General features: G+C 35.3%; 1 protein-coding gene across 1 annotated transcript in view; it reads right to left on the reverse strand.

Moving 5' to 3' along the window:
* The window catches only part of LOC132285341 (protein CASP), a 35,386-nt gene extending 26,453 nt beyond the window's left edge, over positions 1-8,933 (reverse strand). Inside the window, exons 1-7 of the mRNA XM_059787525.1 lie at positions 8,605-8,933; positions 5,019-5,129; positions 4,708-4,886; positions 4,220-4,369; positions 2,249-2,337; positions 1,907-2,016; positions 1,654-1,748 (exon numbers count right to left, since the gene is read on the reverse strand). Of these exons, the coding sequence (XP_059643508.1) occupies positions 1,654-1,748; positions 1,907-2,016; positions 2,249-2,337; positions 4,220-4,369; positions 4,708-4,886; positions 5,019-5,129; positions 8,605-8,692 (822 nt within the window). The 5' untranslated portion in view covers positions 8,693-8,933. The remainder of the gene's footprint in view (positions 1-1,653; positions 1,749-1,906; positions 2,017-2,248; positions 2,338-4,219; positions 4,370-4,707; positions 4,887-5,018; positions 5,130-8,604) is intronic.
* Positions 8,934-16,061: the final 7,128 nt, after the last annotated feature.

Here is a 16,061-nt window from a genome sequence, read left to right on the forward strand (position 1 = left end):
ATGTTGTTTATCTTTCTTAATTAAGCTTCATGAGTAGCTTTGTTGAACTGATGTGCAGATTACAGGTTGAAGATACTACAAGTGTTGAAGCTTCATATGATTCAAGAAGAGTTCCGCTTTATGTCTATTTTTGGACACTCAAAGTAATTTACTTTTTCTGCTTGGGTAGATTACTTGTTGTCTTAGAGGTTTTGTCACGAAATTGCCAAAGGAGGAGATTGTGAGATATAAATATATTTTTGGGAGATTGTGAATAATATATATTTTGTAAATTGGCTATTTTCGTTGTCAAAACAAGTCCGATAGAGTTGTAATTTTTCGATTCAAAATTTCAAGAGTGAAGATCGGATGCGAATTTGAAGAAATTCAAGTGTTCATGGTTTACTACACTCCGAGGTGATGAGATCAATGCTTTAGAAAGTTTTTTAAGTTAGTGAGAACACTTGGGAAGATTTTGGAAGTTTTCCTTGGAAGAAATACACTATGTCCAACTTGAACTGGTTCAAGAATATTCGAACAGGTTCAACTTTTAGGGTTCTGTGGAAAAATTCAAGACTGGCCATCTTGAACCGGTTCAAGAATTCCTGAACCAGTTCAAGAATCTTAGGGATTCTTCGAATTCCTTGCTGCCCTTCTTGAACCGGTTCAAAGAATCCTGAACCGGTTCAAGAAGTCCTGATCAGTTTATAACTTCAGTTTCCTTAATTCTTTTTTATTCCTTTTTTAACCCAACTTCCTTCCAAGTCCTATGCACGAAATTTTCTATATTTTCTAAAGGTTTAGGTCTTCCTAACTTCTATATAATGCCTCTTTCATTCAACATTGAGGTACGGCTTTTGCATACAAAATTCAGATCTAATTAAGAGCCATCTTTGAGAGATTTTTATTCAGAAAATCAATCTGATTTTTCTGATTTTATTTTTTAGAGCACACACATAAGCACAAGAGTGATTTAGGAGTGTTGTTCTCTATCTCATCAAAATTGGAGCATAATTGAAGATTCAAAGATTCTGAAAAGCAGAATTTATTAAGTCTTCATCAAATTCAGATCTTAAAGAAAAGGGGTGAAGCGATCACACTTTGAAAAGGTCAAAGCATTCGTGGAGTGTTGTTTGATCTACCTGCAACTCTTCTACAGAGATGAAGAGTAAGCCTGAGGTCGGGAGCTGTTGGACGAGGGAGTCGCAAAGCCAGGGATTGTCAGCGATTGGTTTTTGGTACAACGATAGGGTGTGAGCCTGAGTCAAAGTTCGGTGTACTTTGCTTCAAACATAGTGGATCGTTTTTCTCTGGACGGCACAGTCCAACGAGGTTTTTCCCGCAACAATTGGTCTATTCTACTAATTGGGGTTTCCTCGCTAAAAATCCTGGTGTCATCTCTCAAATCTTATTTACTTTACTTGCACTTTATTTTTTGTTTGTGGTTTAATTTTAGTTTTATTTTGGTAAAATTAAAATAAGTAAAAATTGGATAAAGGAGCAAGTAAAATCTATTCACCATCCATCTAGGTTATTTATTCATATTATATTCCACAACCATTCCGCTGCGTACAAACTAATAGAAGCCATCAAGTAATAAGCCCCAATGCAAAAGTTAAGCCAAAAAATAGCAGGCTAGTCCAATCCAATTAAATTAAGAAATAGATGACACACCTTCTCTCTCTCGAGACTAACAAGTCTAGTTTGGGCCCGTTCAACTTCATCCATTAACAGATTGACCTCCGATTGTTTTGCTGCTCTCTCTTCCTCTGAAATTGTTAAAAGAAAAGTGATTTATACACTGTTTCAGAAATTTGCAATATTTTCCATGCAAGTGGGTGAGGCTTAAAGGCTAACTTAGTAGTTTAGATGACATGAAGTAAATTATATCATGGATATTAAATTAAAATTCAAACAATCATATGACCTGATTGAGCACGAAATTCAAATAACTTGCTCTGCGCAAGTTCATGTAATTTTTGCATGTTGGAAACACTTTCTTTAGCTGTTCGTAATTGATCCTGCAACAATTGTTCCCTGCATCAATGAAAATATCATAAACATGTTCCATACTAATATGAGAAACAAGATGAAGTCACTAAAACATATCATAAATTATTTAAAACTATTTAAGGAAAAAAAACTTGATGATGCCAGGTTACTGTATCAAAAGATGGTGACCAATGACGTCAACCCCATTCCCTTGGTCACAATGCAATGGTAATTATCTAAGTGTCTAGGTTTCCATGCCACCAGAAAAGGACGATACCTTTCTTTTAAGACTTCTAATGTCTTCTGGTTCTCTTCTGCCAAACTCCTTTGTTTAATCTCCACAACTTCCTTCACTTTTTCCTCCATCTAACTCAGATCATAAGTTACACACATTAGTTAGGATAAAACATGACAAACCAACTCATTCACTATGCTAAAGAACTTCTGATACAAAGCATGTAGTTTGCTAATGCTAAAAAACTCCTAAATCTACTGCAGGTAATAAGTGTTGATAATGGGGGAATGAAAATTACATGTAAGAATTTTGCATGCATCAAAGCATAAATATCAAACGAATTTATGACAATACAATTGATAGATAAATTAATGAAAGCACCAAAAAGTAATATTTCTTAAACAGAATTGTCTTATACATATACAAAATTATAATGAAGGGAAAAGGTATTTAGTTTCTCACATACTTTTTGAGGTATCTTTAGTGTTTAAACGATAAGATGATTCTTAATAGAGAGGCATGATGGACCGGAAGTCATATTGCCAACATCACATGGTATGGTATGGTTTACAAGCATAGAAAAATAATTTCCAGGAATATTGAAAAGATGAAAACAGATTGGTAAATAAACAAAACACTGGGAACTTGAAGCATGTTAAAAACACTAACAACGAGGATTGGAAAGTCTGAAGGCAAACAAGAAGAAGGTGCAATACTTACCTCATAACAATGGAATAAAATCCTGTACCAAACATCTTACAAAATTGTTATAACTGGTATATAGGATGTAGGGAAAGAGTTTGGGATGTGAAATTCAAGATGCTCCAGACAAATTCTTAACAAACAAAATATTAACAGCGAGTGTGGTCATAAAAGTGAATGGGTGATCACCAAGTAGTCTATATGATCGTTATTATTAGAGAGACCACTGTGATTATTTATGCAAGCCTAGCACAGAACAAAAATAGCTGATATGATTATTGTGGTTTTGAAAAATCAAAAATAGCTTAATACAATGTAAGAGAACAGTTATGCAAGCCTAGCAGAGAACACGATTCTCAAGAATTTAATTAACAGGCCAACTTTAACAAACTAGGTTTTGCTGAAGAAAGGATACCGACTAGATATATTGATTTGATCTGACTCGCTAGTTTTTTCACCAAGGCAGTGTTGTCAGTGGCATTGATGCTTGGACTCATTTTTGCCATTTGTCTTCATTGGAACTGCATTCATTGTTCTTGAATCAACCACAAGTTGCTCTTTAGAATGGAGAAGTAAGAAAATGAGAATGGAAGGTGATGTGGAGGTGGTGAATAACCATAAAGATAGGCCGCGGTGCTGGTTAGTAAGGAAGGAGGTCATGAACTGATGCCAGAAACCACCACAATCAACTACGAACGCCCTATTGTACTCACAAATTTGGCCTCCACTCATCCTCCATCAAGACACCCCGCAGGAAAAAATTGATCCTACATCAGGAAGGCCCTCTGTTTAGTTTGGTTTCACAACTCTTCTCTCTCTCCAAAACTACACTCAGCTTTCTCTCTTCAACATTCTTTTTTTTTCCCTTTCTTTGTCTTCATTCTTCATTTAACCCAACACAAACAATCTACCCAAAGTAGTTGATGAAGTAGAAAGAGAGGAGAGGGAACACTGGTGGAAGTCCTTGCCCTGTAGTTCGGGTACAATGAAAGAACAAGAGAGAAGGAGAATTGCAGGGGAGAAAATTGGGGGGCGAGAGAGAGAGATGGGGAGAAGAAGGTGGAACCTTTCACCATTGGAGAGGTTGGAAATATGGTGGAGGCTGGCAGTGGTTATAAGGGTGGAAGTGCCATGTTAAGATGAGTCAGATGTGTGTTTAGGAGTATCAGTCATGTGTGGGTGTTCAAAAAAGGTTCAACATTGACACTTCATTTTAGAAGAAATCATAACTCTGCGATAAAAACCTCGACGCATATAGCACCACAATGCAAGAAACATAATGTTATTTTTAATACGCAATGCACCACTAACCTGTTGTTCTAGCTGGCGAGTGCGCTCTTCAAGTCTTCTTATGGTTGCTTGTTGATTTTTCAAATGGGTTGCCTCTGTTCTGAATTCCTCAAGTTCAACCTTCATCTTCCGATTCTCAGACTCTAATTCAGACAATTTCAAATCTTTATCCTACACAGAAACATAAAATGGTAAAAAATGTTACAGAGAGGTAGAATCAGGCTTCATTTGACTGGAAAATCTTGTAACAATATTTATCTAATCCATTGGCGCCATATTTTGAAAATATTCGATAACACTTTTTTGTAAGAGAACAAAGTTTCCAGTTCAGGGAAGAACGAGATATAAACAGAAGCATAAGGCATCCTTCAAGGGAAGGCAAAACAGGATATAAAGAAACCATCCCCAATAAAGCCCCTTCAAAACCAAAGAAACTCATTGCTTTGGCATAGAGAGAGAGAGGTAGTGTAGGGAATTGAACAACTTGAATGAATTAAACAAGTACTTACAGCAATTGAAGCAAGAACTGGATAAGGATCAGGAGCCTCATAAAGTTTCTGGTAAATGTTAAGAAAAGCATTTTCTCCGAATTTCGCTCTCTTGGTCAGTTTATCAACCTCTTCTTGGTAACCCTTAAGTAAAGGACCAAACAAATTTAACTTTTCTTCTGCCGAAGCTTTCTTGAAATCTGTCAACAGCGGAATATAAATAATTAACATGCACATGCTTTTATATCAACCAACAGAATTATCATTTTATAACATGAGACTTGGCATGTCAATTTTTCCAAGGAACACCAGACTGTCAGCAATCATAATACCTCTGGTGCTCTCTGCAAGCTTCCTCCGGTTTTTCTGGCTGTTTTCTTGATTTTCTGCTATCCTGAGCCCTTGTTCATCCAACACACTTCTCTCCTTCTCCAAATCAAAATCTATAAACAATAAAAGGAGTTATTAATGAACCATGTGAACAATATTCTTTCTTATAAAAGAATATGTTAATTAACATAGTTTGTAAACCAAAATGAAAATTCATCATTGGATACAAAGTCCATATGTGAAGAACAAAAGAACAAGAACAAGAAGACGCAAAACAAAATGAGCCATTTTATGCTTTCATGAACAGCTGAAGAAGTCATAACTATGCCTCTCCAGAGTAACAAAATGCAGATGCATTCTCAACTGAATGGGTGGCAGTGAGTCGCGCATATTTTATCTATGCGCAAAAGGTCCTTTAACAGCATTATCAATTGACTAATCATGTTCCAGACCTGTCCTAGCATGGTGGTAAATGGCACTTCGAATAATTCTTTTTTCCTTTTCTTTAAAAAAATTAAAATAAAAAATCTGGGCTAATCAAGAAGATAGCACGATACCCAAATTTCTTAAAGGCCTAATCAGCGATCACAGTTCAATTGCCACATAATTCTGAAATTTTAGATGAGGCCATTGCTTGGTGTATAAATCTAGAGAAATCAAGCATAAGAACATGAGTTTGAGTTAGAAAGTAGCCACTTAGTACAAAATAATATCTAGAGTTACGTCTATATCCAAACCAGTCCTCAGAAGACAGCACTGGCAAGACCAAAACTGGATAGCTTTCAATACTATCTTTATTGAATTGCTTGATTGGGAAGAAATGAAATTCTAGTTTGACCTGATTAAAATACTATTCAAATTGCCTGATTAAGAGATTGGCAACTCAATATATCAGATACCCCTTCCTTTTTACTATGAAATGAAGATTTTGTCAGCAGATATTAGAACCACAAATTGAGGTTAAAAATGAGAATGTTATCCTAAGGAAAAGCATAGGAAACTGGAAAGATAGTTGGGGTAGACCACTCTAGCTGAAAATCAGATCAGTGTGATCACCGAATCATCATACAAGCTCTCCAGAAAATCAGTAAGAGCAGCAAGAGGAGAATCCCAGTCAAGCATTCTTCACAAGAAAGACTTCCGATAAATTTCTAGTGTTTACTTCCTTCCACATACAATATGTAACAATCTGACAATAACCATATGTCTTTCACTCTAGGGCCTAGACTCTAAATATGCCAGCTAACCACTCTACTGGTGCAAAACTATGAGGAAGAAAACTGGTAAATAACTCCATGAAATTTGGCAAACTGGTAACTGCCCATAGTTCAAATCTGCCATACCTTATTTTCTTATTCTACCCCCAGGCCCCAGGTGGTTCTCCCATTCTCAACATATGGCAGTGGTATTATAGGCTGTTGTGACAGTTTTTTTATGTTCAGGTTTGACACGCATGTTTCTTTTGGTTTGAAGGGACAACACCATCTGAGAAGGTTGCAATTGAGAGGTTATGACTTGACATAATGTGGGGTGTCATTATGGCAATGAGCTGATCATTTTATGGGACAAGACAATGACAAAATATGCAACCTCTAAAGTGATGTATGTCGCACAGGAGTCAAAGCCGTTTTTCTTTTTCTTTAATTCAGGTCAATGTGGCACTCCTGATCAGCAGAGCCTGGATGATAGATCACCTCAACATTCCTCGGATTCCAATGCCAAGTCAAGTACTTCCTAGAATCCCAGAAGCCTATCATCCCCCGCATTGGGCCATGTCGATCGGCTGGACAGTGAGCTGTGGAAGCACTTTAGTCTTGCTCCCAACTTAGGCAGTGCACAAGATACACTAGAGTATCTTTAGTCTTCAATCTTCATGCAAGACTAACCTACGGGGGCAGGTCCTCCTGATGGTATTCCTAATTGTCTTCAAATGGGGCATATCTAAGGAAAAGAGGTCCCCACCGGCCCCCCCACCCCCCCCCCCCCCCCCCCCAAAAAAAGTAAAACTAATCTAAAGAGGAGTTCCTTACCATATAATATTGATAGAGAGACTTTATTTGAGGAGAAGAGGTCCTCGCAATAATGAATGCATGTTCAGTAGTCCGGTGCCTTACTGAAGACCTTGTTCTCAAAGACGATGAGATATAGATGATAAGTTCCCATGGAGGACGCCACAAGGCAGAGGTCTTGAGTTCATCTTGAAGCATCTCCCATAATGATATGTAAGGTCAATGTGTAAAGTCAATACATGACGCGTACATGGCAAGAGGTGGATGCCAGATACCCACATTTCACATACAACTAGACTTTCAGTCTGCCCCCAACGTAAGGTGCAGACACAACGGAAAATAGAAAACCTATCAAAGCTAAATCCATGGAAGAGTCGGACATCCATTAAACTTCCTCCATGCTTGTAGATGCATCCATGTTCAAACTAATTACCAAGCCCAGGACAAGTTAGAAAATGCCATAAGAGATATCTCACATACTCTAGTTGATGGATATTAGAACTGTCCAAATATCAAGGTAGCAGCCACAAATAAAGAGGTGAATAATTCAATTATCTTAAGCAAAAGAATTAAGGCACCCTCTTTGCACTATACAACGCTTGATAAAAATAATTTTTTAAATAAATAAATACAATAACACAAATAGTCTTCTTATTCAAATCCTCTATAAAAATAAAATAAAAGATTACACAAATAGTCCTCCTACTCTAATCGTCTAGAAAAATAAAATAAAATAAAAGATAACACAAATAGTCTTCTCTCTTGTAATAGTAAACTCCAATGAGAGCAGTTTGCATGTGTAAAAGATTGAGCTATCTAGCCTATAAAAAATTTAAAAAAAACTTTCAGTTCACTATCAAAAGGTGGATGACAGTGTGACTTCGTCCTAATTGATTTTGCATGCAACATTTTCCAGTTAGAAACTAATCATCTTCAAACAGCCTGTTTGACAAACATCACTTTATATGTACATTATTCATTCATAATTATCAGAAAGGCATACAACCCTTATGTACACCTAATCAATACTGACCTTATGTTTTTTTCTTTTTCACGCACACACCCACATGCCCCCTTTGGGGACCTGAACCCTCAACCTTTTACTTTGGAAGGAAGGCGAGGAAGTACCAATGGGGCTACAGCCCTTGGTGGTGACCTTATGTAAACCTAACCAAACTAAAACCCCAACCCCACCAAATGTCTTCAATATATTCTTCTTCTTTTTTTTCGTGGGCACGTATCCATTGCGCCATTGAAATGCATCGCTATTTTATATCCAAATTTTATAAGCATAAGATGTGCTTTTCCAATTCAATCTTTTCTTAAAACAAACAATTGAGCGATCAACAAAACAGTTCGCCAGTCAGCCTCACAACGAGTAACTAGCAATCAATTTCCACATCAATTAACATATCTAAAATTTCAACAGAACTTTCATGAGAATCAGATCAGATGAAATTAACGCTTCGACAAATTGATCACAGGTTCAGAGCAGTTTAGTATTCAAGTGATGAAATCGTGTAACACGCAATGCCAATCGCCAAGAAAATGTGAGGGAAGAGTACAGAGATTGTAGTACCTTTCCAGAAATTTGAAACGACTGAGACAGGTGTCGAGGACGATGAGTTCGACTTCTCTCTCTCCGATCCACCTTGAGATGTCTCCATTGATGATCGCAGATCTGTAACAAGTTTATGCTTTGTTCGCGTATTCTGATCTGTGTGTGTGTTTGTGCGTGCGTGCGTGCAATCACGAAGAACTGATTTTGATAGCTTCCATTACAATCGAAAGCTAACAGAGTTTCTCTGAGAGATCTAGAAAGGTTAGCCTTTATTGGGTTGTTTTACTCGCTTCAAAATGGTTCTTGATGACAAACGGGGTAACCCGAGTTATCATTGCACCGCTTTTAATAATCCAGCTAAATGAAAAGCAAAATGTTAGTTTCTTTTATGAGTAATGCCAATATATAATCATCTATCCGACTTCAATAAATAGTGTAAAATAAAAACTATGTACAAGTAAAAATATATATGTAGAAGAAATTGTCTCATCCACATGTTTATCCAAAAAAATGACAACTTATCCGTTATTAATATCATCGTATCTAAATAATAAATGGGTGAAAGAGTTATTAAACAAAATTAATTTTTAATATTATAAATATATTATTTTGATCCAAAATACCCATCTCTATACAACTCTCGGATCTACCGCCATCATCACCACTATTACTCCCACTACCACCCCCTCCCTACTCTCTTTGTATCACCACACCATACAACTAGACCAGTCAACAAATCGGATTCGGATTCAGATTCGGATCGGAACAAATCCATATCACATTTGTTAAGCAAACAGATTATCGGATTCAAATCAGTAACAAATTCTCGAACTGAATGTCCCAATCTATATTCTATTTTACTCGGATCGAATTATAAATGACAACAGGACGGGTTTGGAGAGAATTCCCCCCTCCCTTGACCTTCCAAACTCATTTAGTAAGGATATCCCTCTCATCTCCCATCTCTATCTCCATATAAATAAATTAAATAATATATATATATAAATATTAATTTATTTTTATAAAGAAAATAAAAACATTAATAATGTATTCTGCATATGCTGTATTATACATGTTGTATAATATATGTATATTAGTTCTATGGATTGGCCAATGATCAGTTTATGGATTGGTTCATTTTTTTAGCACCTAATCCGTTAACCGATCCGTTCACTACGGATTACTAATTTTCAATCCATCACCGAATCATGACACTAGAAAACCAAACCGAACCGCACAAATCGGATCGGATCGGTTCAGTTTAACGGACTGACGAATTATTTTAGTTCTAGTAGATTGGTGTTACAGTTGAAGCCTGATTCAACATATGAAATGTTTAAATCATAATCACTCTATCTCGAACCAACCCATCGTTATATTTTTAAACTTGATTTCGAGTTAAAAAGTCTAGTTAATTCGGTTACCCATATAGCAAACAAATGGGTTAAGTAGGGTTGCAAATGAGCCGAGCTGTTCATGAACAGCTCGGGCTCGGCTCGAACTCGTTCATTAAGCAAACGAGCCGAGCTCGAGCCCAATATTTAGGCTCGTTTAGTAAACGAGCCGAGCTTGAGCAACGCTGGGCTCGGCTCGCTTAGGCTCGTGAACATGAGCTCGTTTAGGCTCGTTAATATTCGTGAACAAAGCTCGTATAAGGCTCGTTATATTTATATACGTAATATATATTATATTATATATATATATATATATATATGATTTTATTATAATTTATAGCATAAGTACCCAAAAGAAAATAGATTAAATTATAAACTATTGCACACCTGTCAATTAATCAAAACTTACTTTATCTCTTTGAAATCTCAAATCTTATCTGTTACTGTTGGGAAATCTCACGAATCTCTTGACCGGGTTAATTTTATCTCCATCTGGCATCTTCCCTTATTCATTTTCCAACGAAGACGATTTATTGTGACTTGTGAGGCCTGTTCTTCAGTTCCTCAGTTCCGTAATCTGGACTCTGGAGTGAGCGAATTGTGAGGCCTCTTCTTCAAAAGTCCTTTGGGGCTAACCGGTTACCTTGCCTGAAGGTTGACAATCTTGTCTTGATCTAGACTGCCGTAAGATAAGTTACTGCAAATTTTGGAACAGATCAAAGAAGCTAATCTCTTGGTGTTTCAGACATCAGAGGAAATTGAGGCTGAATCTTTGCCTTTGGTAAGAAATCCTAATTTATTTATTTTATTATTCTTTATTTTTTTCGGGTGTGGATTCAACCATTCCGTTCTGTCTCATGAATTAGTTCTTTACAGATTAGTGGAAGAATATCTATTTCAATTTTTCACCCTCCAAGTGCGAACTGTGAGAGAGAATTTTTTCCTAATTTATTGATTAAATTTTTTACTTCCCGAATTCGCAATGATTTCTTGTTATTATATTATATATGGATAATTTTTTCCTATTTTTATAACTTGTTTCTAGTTTGTACTCTGTAAGTTTCTTGAGACCTCTCTGGCAAACACAATGAATATTGTAATGACACAAATATAGCAATTTGTTGTTATTGTTGTGTTATTTTGCATGATATTGTGTATGTGCCCTGTAGAATACTAATTAATTTTGAATTTTAATTTAATTTTTTTGTTAAACGAGCCGAGCCTGAGCTTTTAAAATCAAGACGAGCCCGAGCCCGAGCTCAAATTTTTAAGCTCGTCACGAGCCGAGCCCGAGCCCGAGCTGATCCCATAAACAAATGAGTCGAGCCCGAACAGCCTAAAGATCGGCTCGGCTCGGCTCATTTGCAGCCCTAGGGTTAAGTGCAAAAAAAATCCCCTTTATATACAAAATGTGCAAAACTACCTATATTATTTAAATTTAAATTAGTTTCAGGTTAAATTACTCTTAACCAACACAAATTTTTATAAACCTCACCCTAACCTGCCCAAATCCTATTAAACATTCTCAAAATCATCATAAATGGAGTATAATGAGGCTGGTCTTTTTGTATGTTTATGAATAACTTTGTTCCAAAGATGAGTCACAACTAAAAAGGTAATTTACACAGACCTCTCCTATGATTTGCCCTAATTACAGGGACTACCCTTACTGTTTCGAAAATTACGCGGACCTCCCTACTTTTAAAAATATCCTACACGGACCTTCTGTTAAAGTCAACAGCAGTCAACGACAGAAAATGATGACATCAGCTACTATTTTTCATGAAATACCGAAAATACCCTTACCTATATTATTTCATATTATATTTAAATGTATATATATATATATATATATATATAAGACATATATAACCGTTGTGAGACAGAACGGTTCATTAGGGCTGAAGAGAAGAAGAAGACGAAGCTGCTGCCGTTGTGAGAAGCTACTCCATATTGGTTGTGTTGTGCAAATCAAGTGTTGGGAGCTTTGGAGAGGAAAAAGAAGAAGAACATTGTTCTGTACTTTGAAGAAAAACGATGAAGAAGAATATTGTTCTTATGTTTGTAACTTAGGACTCCATTTGGGTAAGTTTTGTTCATCTACAAATTAAAGGCTATGTTATAAGTTACGATTTGTTCATCTTCAAAACAAATATCTGGATTTTCAATTTGTTCTTCAAAAATCTGAAAATTTCATTTTTGTGGGTTGCGATTTGTTCTTCAAATATCTAAATTTTCGTTTTTTAAAACATGTCTACAAGTTCAAAGGGAAAAGCTTCAGGCTTATGTGATTTAAGGTACAGGGTTCTGTATTGCAAATGTAAATAAAAAAACAAAATGTGTAATTAAGGTCACATGTTCTAACGATTATAACAATAAGGGGAAGTTGTATTATGTTTGTCCAACTAGAAGTTATGGTGTTTGGGAATGATGCAATCCAATAAGTTGCATTACAGACGATGTGGTGGACTCTGCTACAACATGTAACCAAAAAGATGTATTTGCTAAGATTATGATACATGTTGCTAAATAAGTTATGAGATTGGTAAGTTAAGGTCTGAAATTTGTGAGATAAGGTCTGAAATTGGTGTACTAAGGTCTGATATTGGTGAGACAATCTGTGAAATTGGTGAGATAAGGTCTCAATTTGCAATGTTTGAAAAATCCCTTGGATTCATGAAGCTGCTTATCAATGCAAGTTTATTTCTTTCATTTTTCTCAGTTGTGATTACATTAATATGTTGAAGTTGTATTATTTTTCTCAGTTGTATATTGAAGGTGGTATGCCTTCAGTAAGTTCTTAATGAATGATGGTAATAGCATGGCCTTCACTACTATATTACTTGTATTGACAAACTGCATTGACAAACTCTGCATTGACAAACTGCATTGACAAATAATTCAGACATATATGACAAACAACTTATAAATATGACCTATATGAACCTATACAAATAATCAATTGTCCACAAAACATACCATACAAACAAAGTTAGCCAAAAAATATACCATATCATTTAGCAATAAAATTCAGAGTATTACATTGAGTTGTTCAAAAGCTATATCAAAAGTCAGTTGTCTAAAAGCTATACCAAAAGTCTGTTATCCAATAGCTATACCAAAAGTTAATCCCAACTCCATAAAGTCCACTATATACCTATTTATTCTTTTTGGACAACTGAGTTACCCACAAAGTACTTATGTAATGTTCTTGAATTTTGTCATTTTCCAATTTTTAGAATTTTCTGACTTTCGGGGGTATCTTCGTCTTTTTCTCGTTTTACGTGCCTGACACCGTGGGGTGTGCCAGATGTGTTTGAGAGTTGGTTGGGGGGCATTCCACTGACTTCAGGACTCTTGAAAATGAAAGAGTTGCCATTTCAGCATTTTTCTGTTTTTCGGGCCAGACGGTCCCGTGTGGGACCCGCCACCGGAATTGTCACGTATGGGGGTGTTGGTTGGTTCCATTTGCATTTTATTTATTTTATTTTATGTGTTATATGTCGTGGTGTATAGATAGTGTGTTGGGGGAGGGGGGTGGGAAAAAGAAAAGAAAAGTCAAAAAGTGGAATTTTTGGTGGTGGGACTTACCACTTACACATTTTATTGTCAAGAGACTACATTTAGTCTCATTTTCTCTCCGTCATTCTTTCTCCCCGGCACCATCTTTTTTCCCCTTTTTTCATTTCATTTTTCTTTTCACTTTGCTTCAAGACTTCAAAGTTTGATTATTCTTCAACCAGTGAGAATTTTTGGGTGCTGTTTGCGGCAAATCGAAGAGCTCGGCAAGATCTTCAAGTGGGTGTAAGCAATTTTAATTTTTGGTGCATCCTAGGATTTTTGAAATTAGGGCATAAATTGGAGATTTTTCATCTTCAATTTGAGGTAAGGGTTCTTCCTAATGCATGGTGTTTTGCCTCTTTAATTGAGTAAAATCTTTAATTTCCTTGATTCATACCCAAATTGCAAACTTGAATATGAAACTAATGAATTGGAAAGGTTCTAAAATTTTTATTATGTGAACTTGTATGTGTTTATATGTTAATGCTTACTTGTACATGATTTTGTGCTTACTTGTACATGATTTCGTGCATGAGCTACATGAGATATTGGTGTTTGTTGTATTAGACTTCAAGGTATGCTATAATTTTAGTTGACTATCATTATATTATGATGATATTATTAATGATATGAGGTTAAAATTGAGATTAGACATTGATAACCATTACATAGCATACCATGTGTAAGACCCCGATACAAAAATTAATTTCGTTAGCATCTTTTAATTTTAAGTTGACATGATTTATATATGAATATTATATGGAGTAGTTTATTTTGTGAAGTTTATATTTTTTTTTTGTGTCAAACTTATTTTGTTAACACCCAATTGAAAATAGGAATAATATAACTAATGGTTGTGGAACATGTGATATGTTTGTGTTGGTGGGAATATCATAAACAAATGGGTATGTATACTAAGTTGTATGTGTTTGGCTGAAACTAGTATGTGGTGGAAGTGGTGTGATGGTGAGAAGAATAACTTTAATTTATATTGTTATAATATATTTTTCAATTAAAGCTTATCATATAAGCTTTGTAGTTTGACCAAGTATAGAATATATATTTTTTCATATGAGAAACTGTTGGAATAAGTTATTTACACATCACACTTACATCTACATATATGTAAGGATAGATATACTAAATTCTACAAGCTTCCTTTGGAAGATGTTAGTAATCAACATACATGAGTCATGAAAAAATGAATACAAGTGACCAGCAAAGTGACACGTGCGCGTAAATGTGTTACCATAGGAGTGGTGGGGGTGTTTACTAAATGGGAATAGGATGGTCTGCCATTTTGTTATGAGATATAATAAATTATTGAGATAAACATTTATAAAACAATTTATATCACAGTGTCTTATATCCTATCCATCACTTGTTTCTCAATTTTCAGTAAATAACAACAAAGTCTCGATATAACAGATAAAATAGTGGGCTTAGAGAATTCTAAGCCGGACCAGCGAAGAGAATAAGGAGAGGAAATTAGTGAGAAAGGAAGAGAGAAAAGGGAGAAAGGAAAAGAATAAGGCTGTTGGGTTGTTGTACGGAAGTAGTGAGGTAAGAAAATTGGTATTTTTGGTTCTATAATGGAAGTTATTTATTTCTTTATTTATTTAAATTTTAGTTGTATTTTATTTATTCTACTCTTAATTAATTGCTTCAATTGTGGTCTTGTGTGAATTAATATAATTGTATATTTACTCAAGTGCATTGGAGGAAAATTTAATCTAATTATTTATGATTATAAATTGTGATTACAATTGCGGAGGACTTGAGATTTATTATGGAAGTGATAATTGTGATTTAATTCTCTTTAGAAAATAGATATAACTTGTTTATAATGTTGTATAGGCAAGGAGAAGGAGACAGAAGGTATAACCATACGGAAGGATAACTAAATAATTTGAAAAGTAGCCAAGGTGAGTGTACTCACTGGAAGTTTATACATGGATGTGTTTAATTGGAGTATTGAAGCTGTTTATGTGAATTGAAGATGAATATATATAATTTGATTATATTATATGAGGTCCATACTCTAGTCTAGAAGGAGAGTAATATATTATATAAGGTCCATACTCTGGCCTGTAAAGAGAGTACTACATTAAATAAAGTCCATACTCTGACCAAGAAAGAGAGTACTATATTTAAATAAGGTCCATACTTTGGCCTAGAAGGAGAGTACTATATTTTAATGCCTGTAATATATTAATAAAGTTTAATTGAAGTTATCAGATAACATTGTTTATATTACTGTGATGTAGTAATGTTGCATTCACTGGGCTTTAAGCTCATTCTGTCCATATTTATATTTTTCAAGTATCAGGTTGGGTTGCTACTGCCAGGTCTAGAATCTCGAGTGGGAATGGGGAAAGGAATAATGAACCGTCTTTTGTTTAAGATGTAAATATTGTAGTAAAATGTAATGGTGTAACTTGTCGTTAACGTTTTAGTTTGTCAGAATTTGCATAACAGGCCTATATTTGGTTTTAAATTGAAATTGTTAAGTAGGTACTC

This window comes from Cornus florida, unplaced genomic scaffold (assembly GCF_030987335.1).
Source record: "Cornus florida cultivar Cherokee Brave unplaced genomic scaffold, ASM3098733v1 CherokeeBrave_3.0.0_Hap2_Chr11, whole genome shotgun sequence".
NCBI classification, from domain to species: Eukaryota; Viridiplantae; Streptophyta; class Magnoliopsida; order Cornales; family Cornaceae; genus Cornus; species Cornus florida.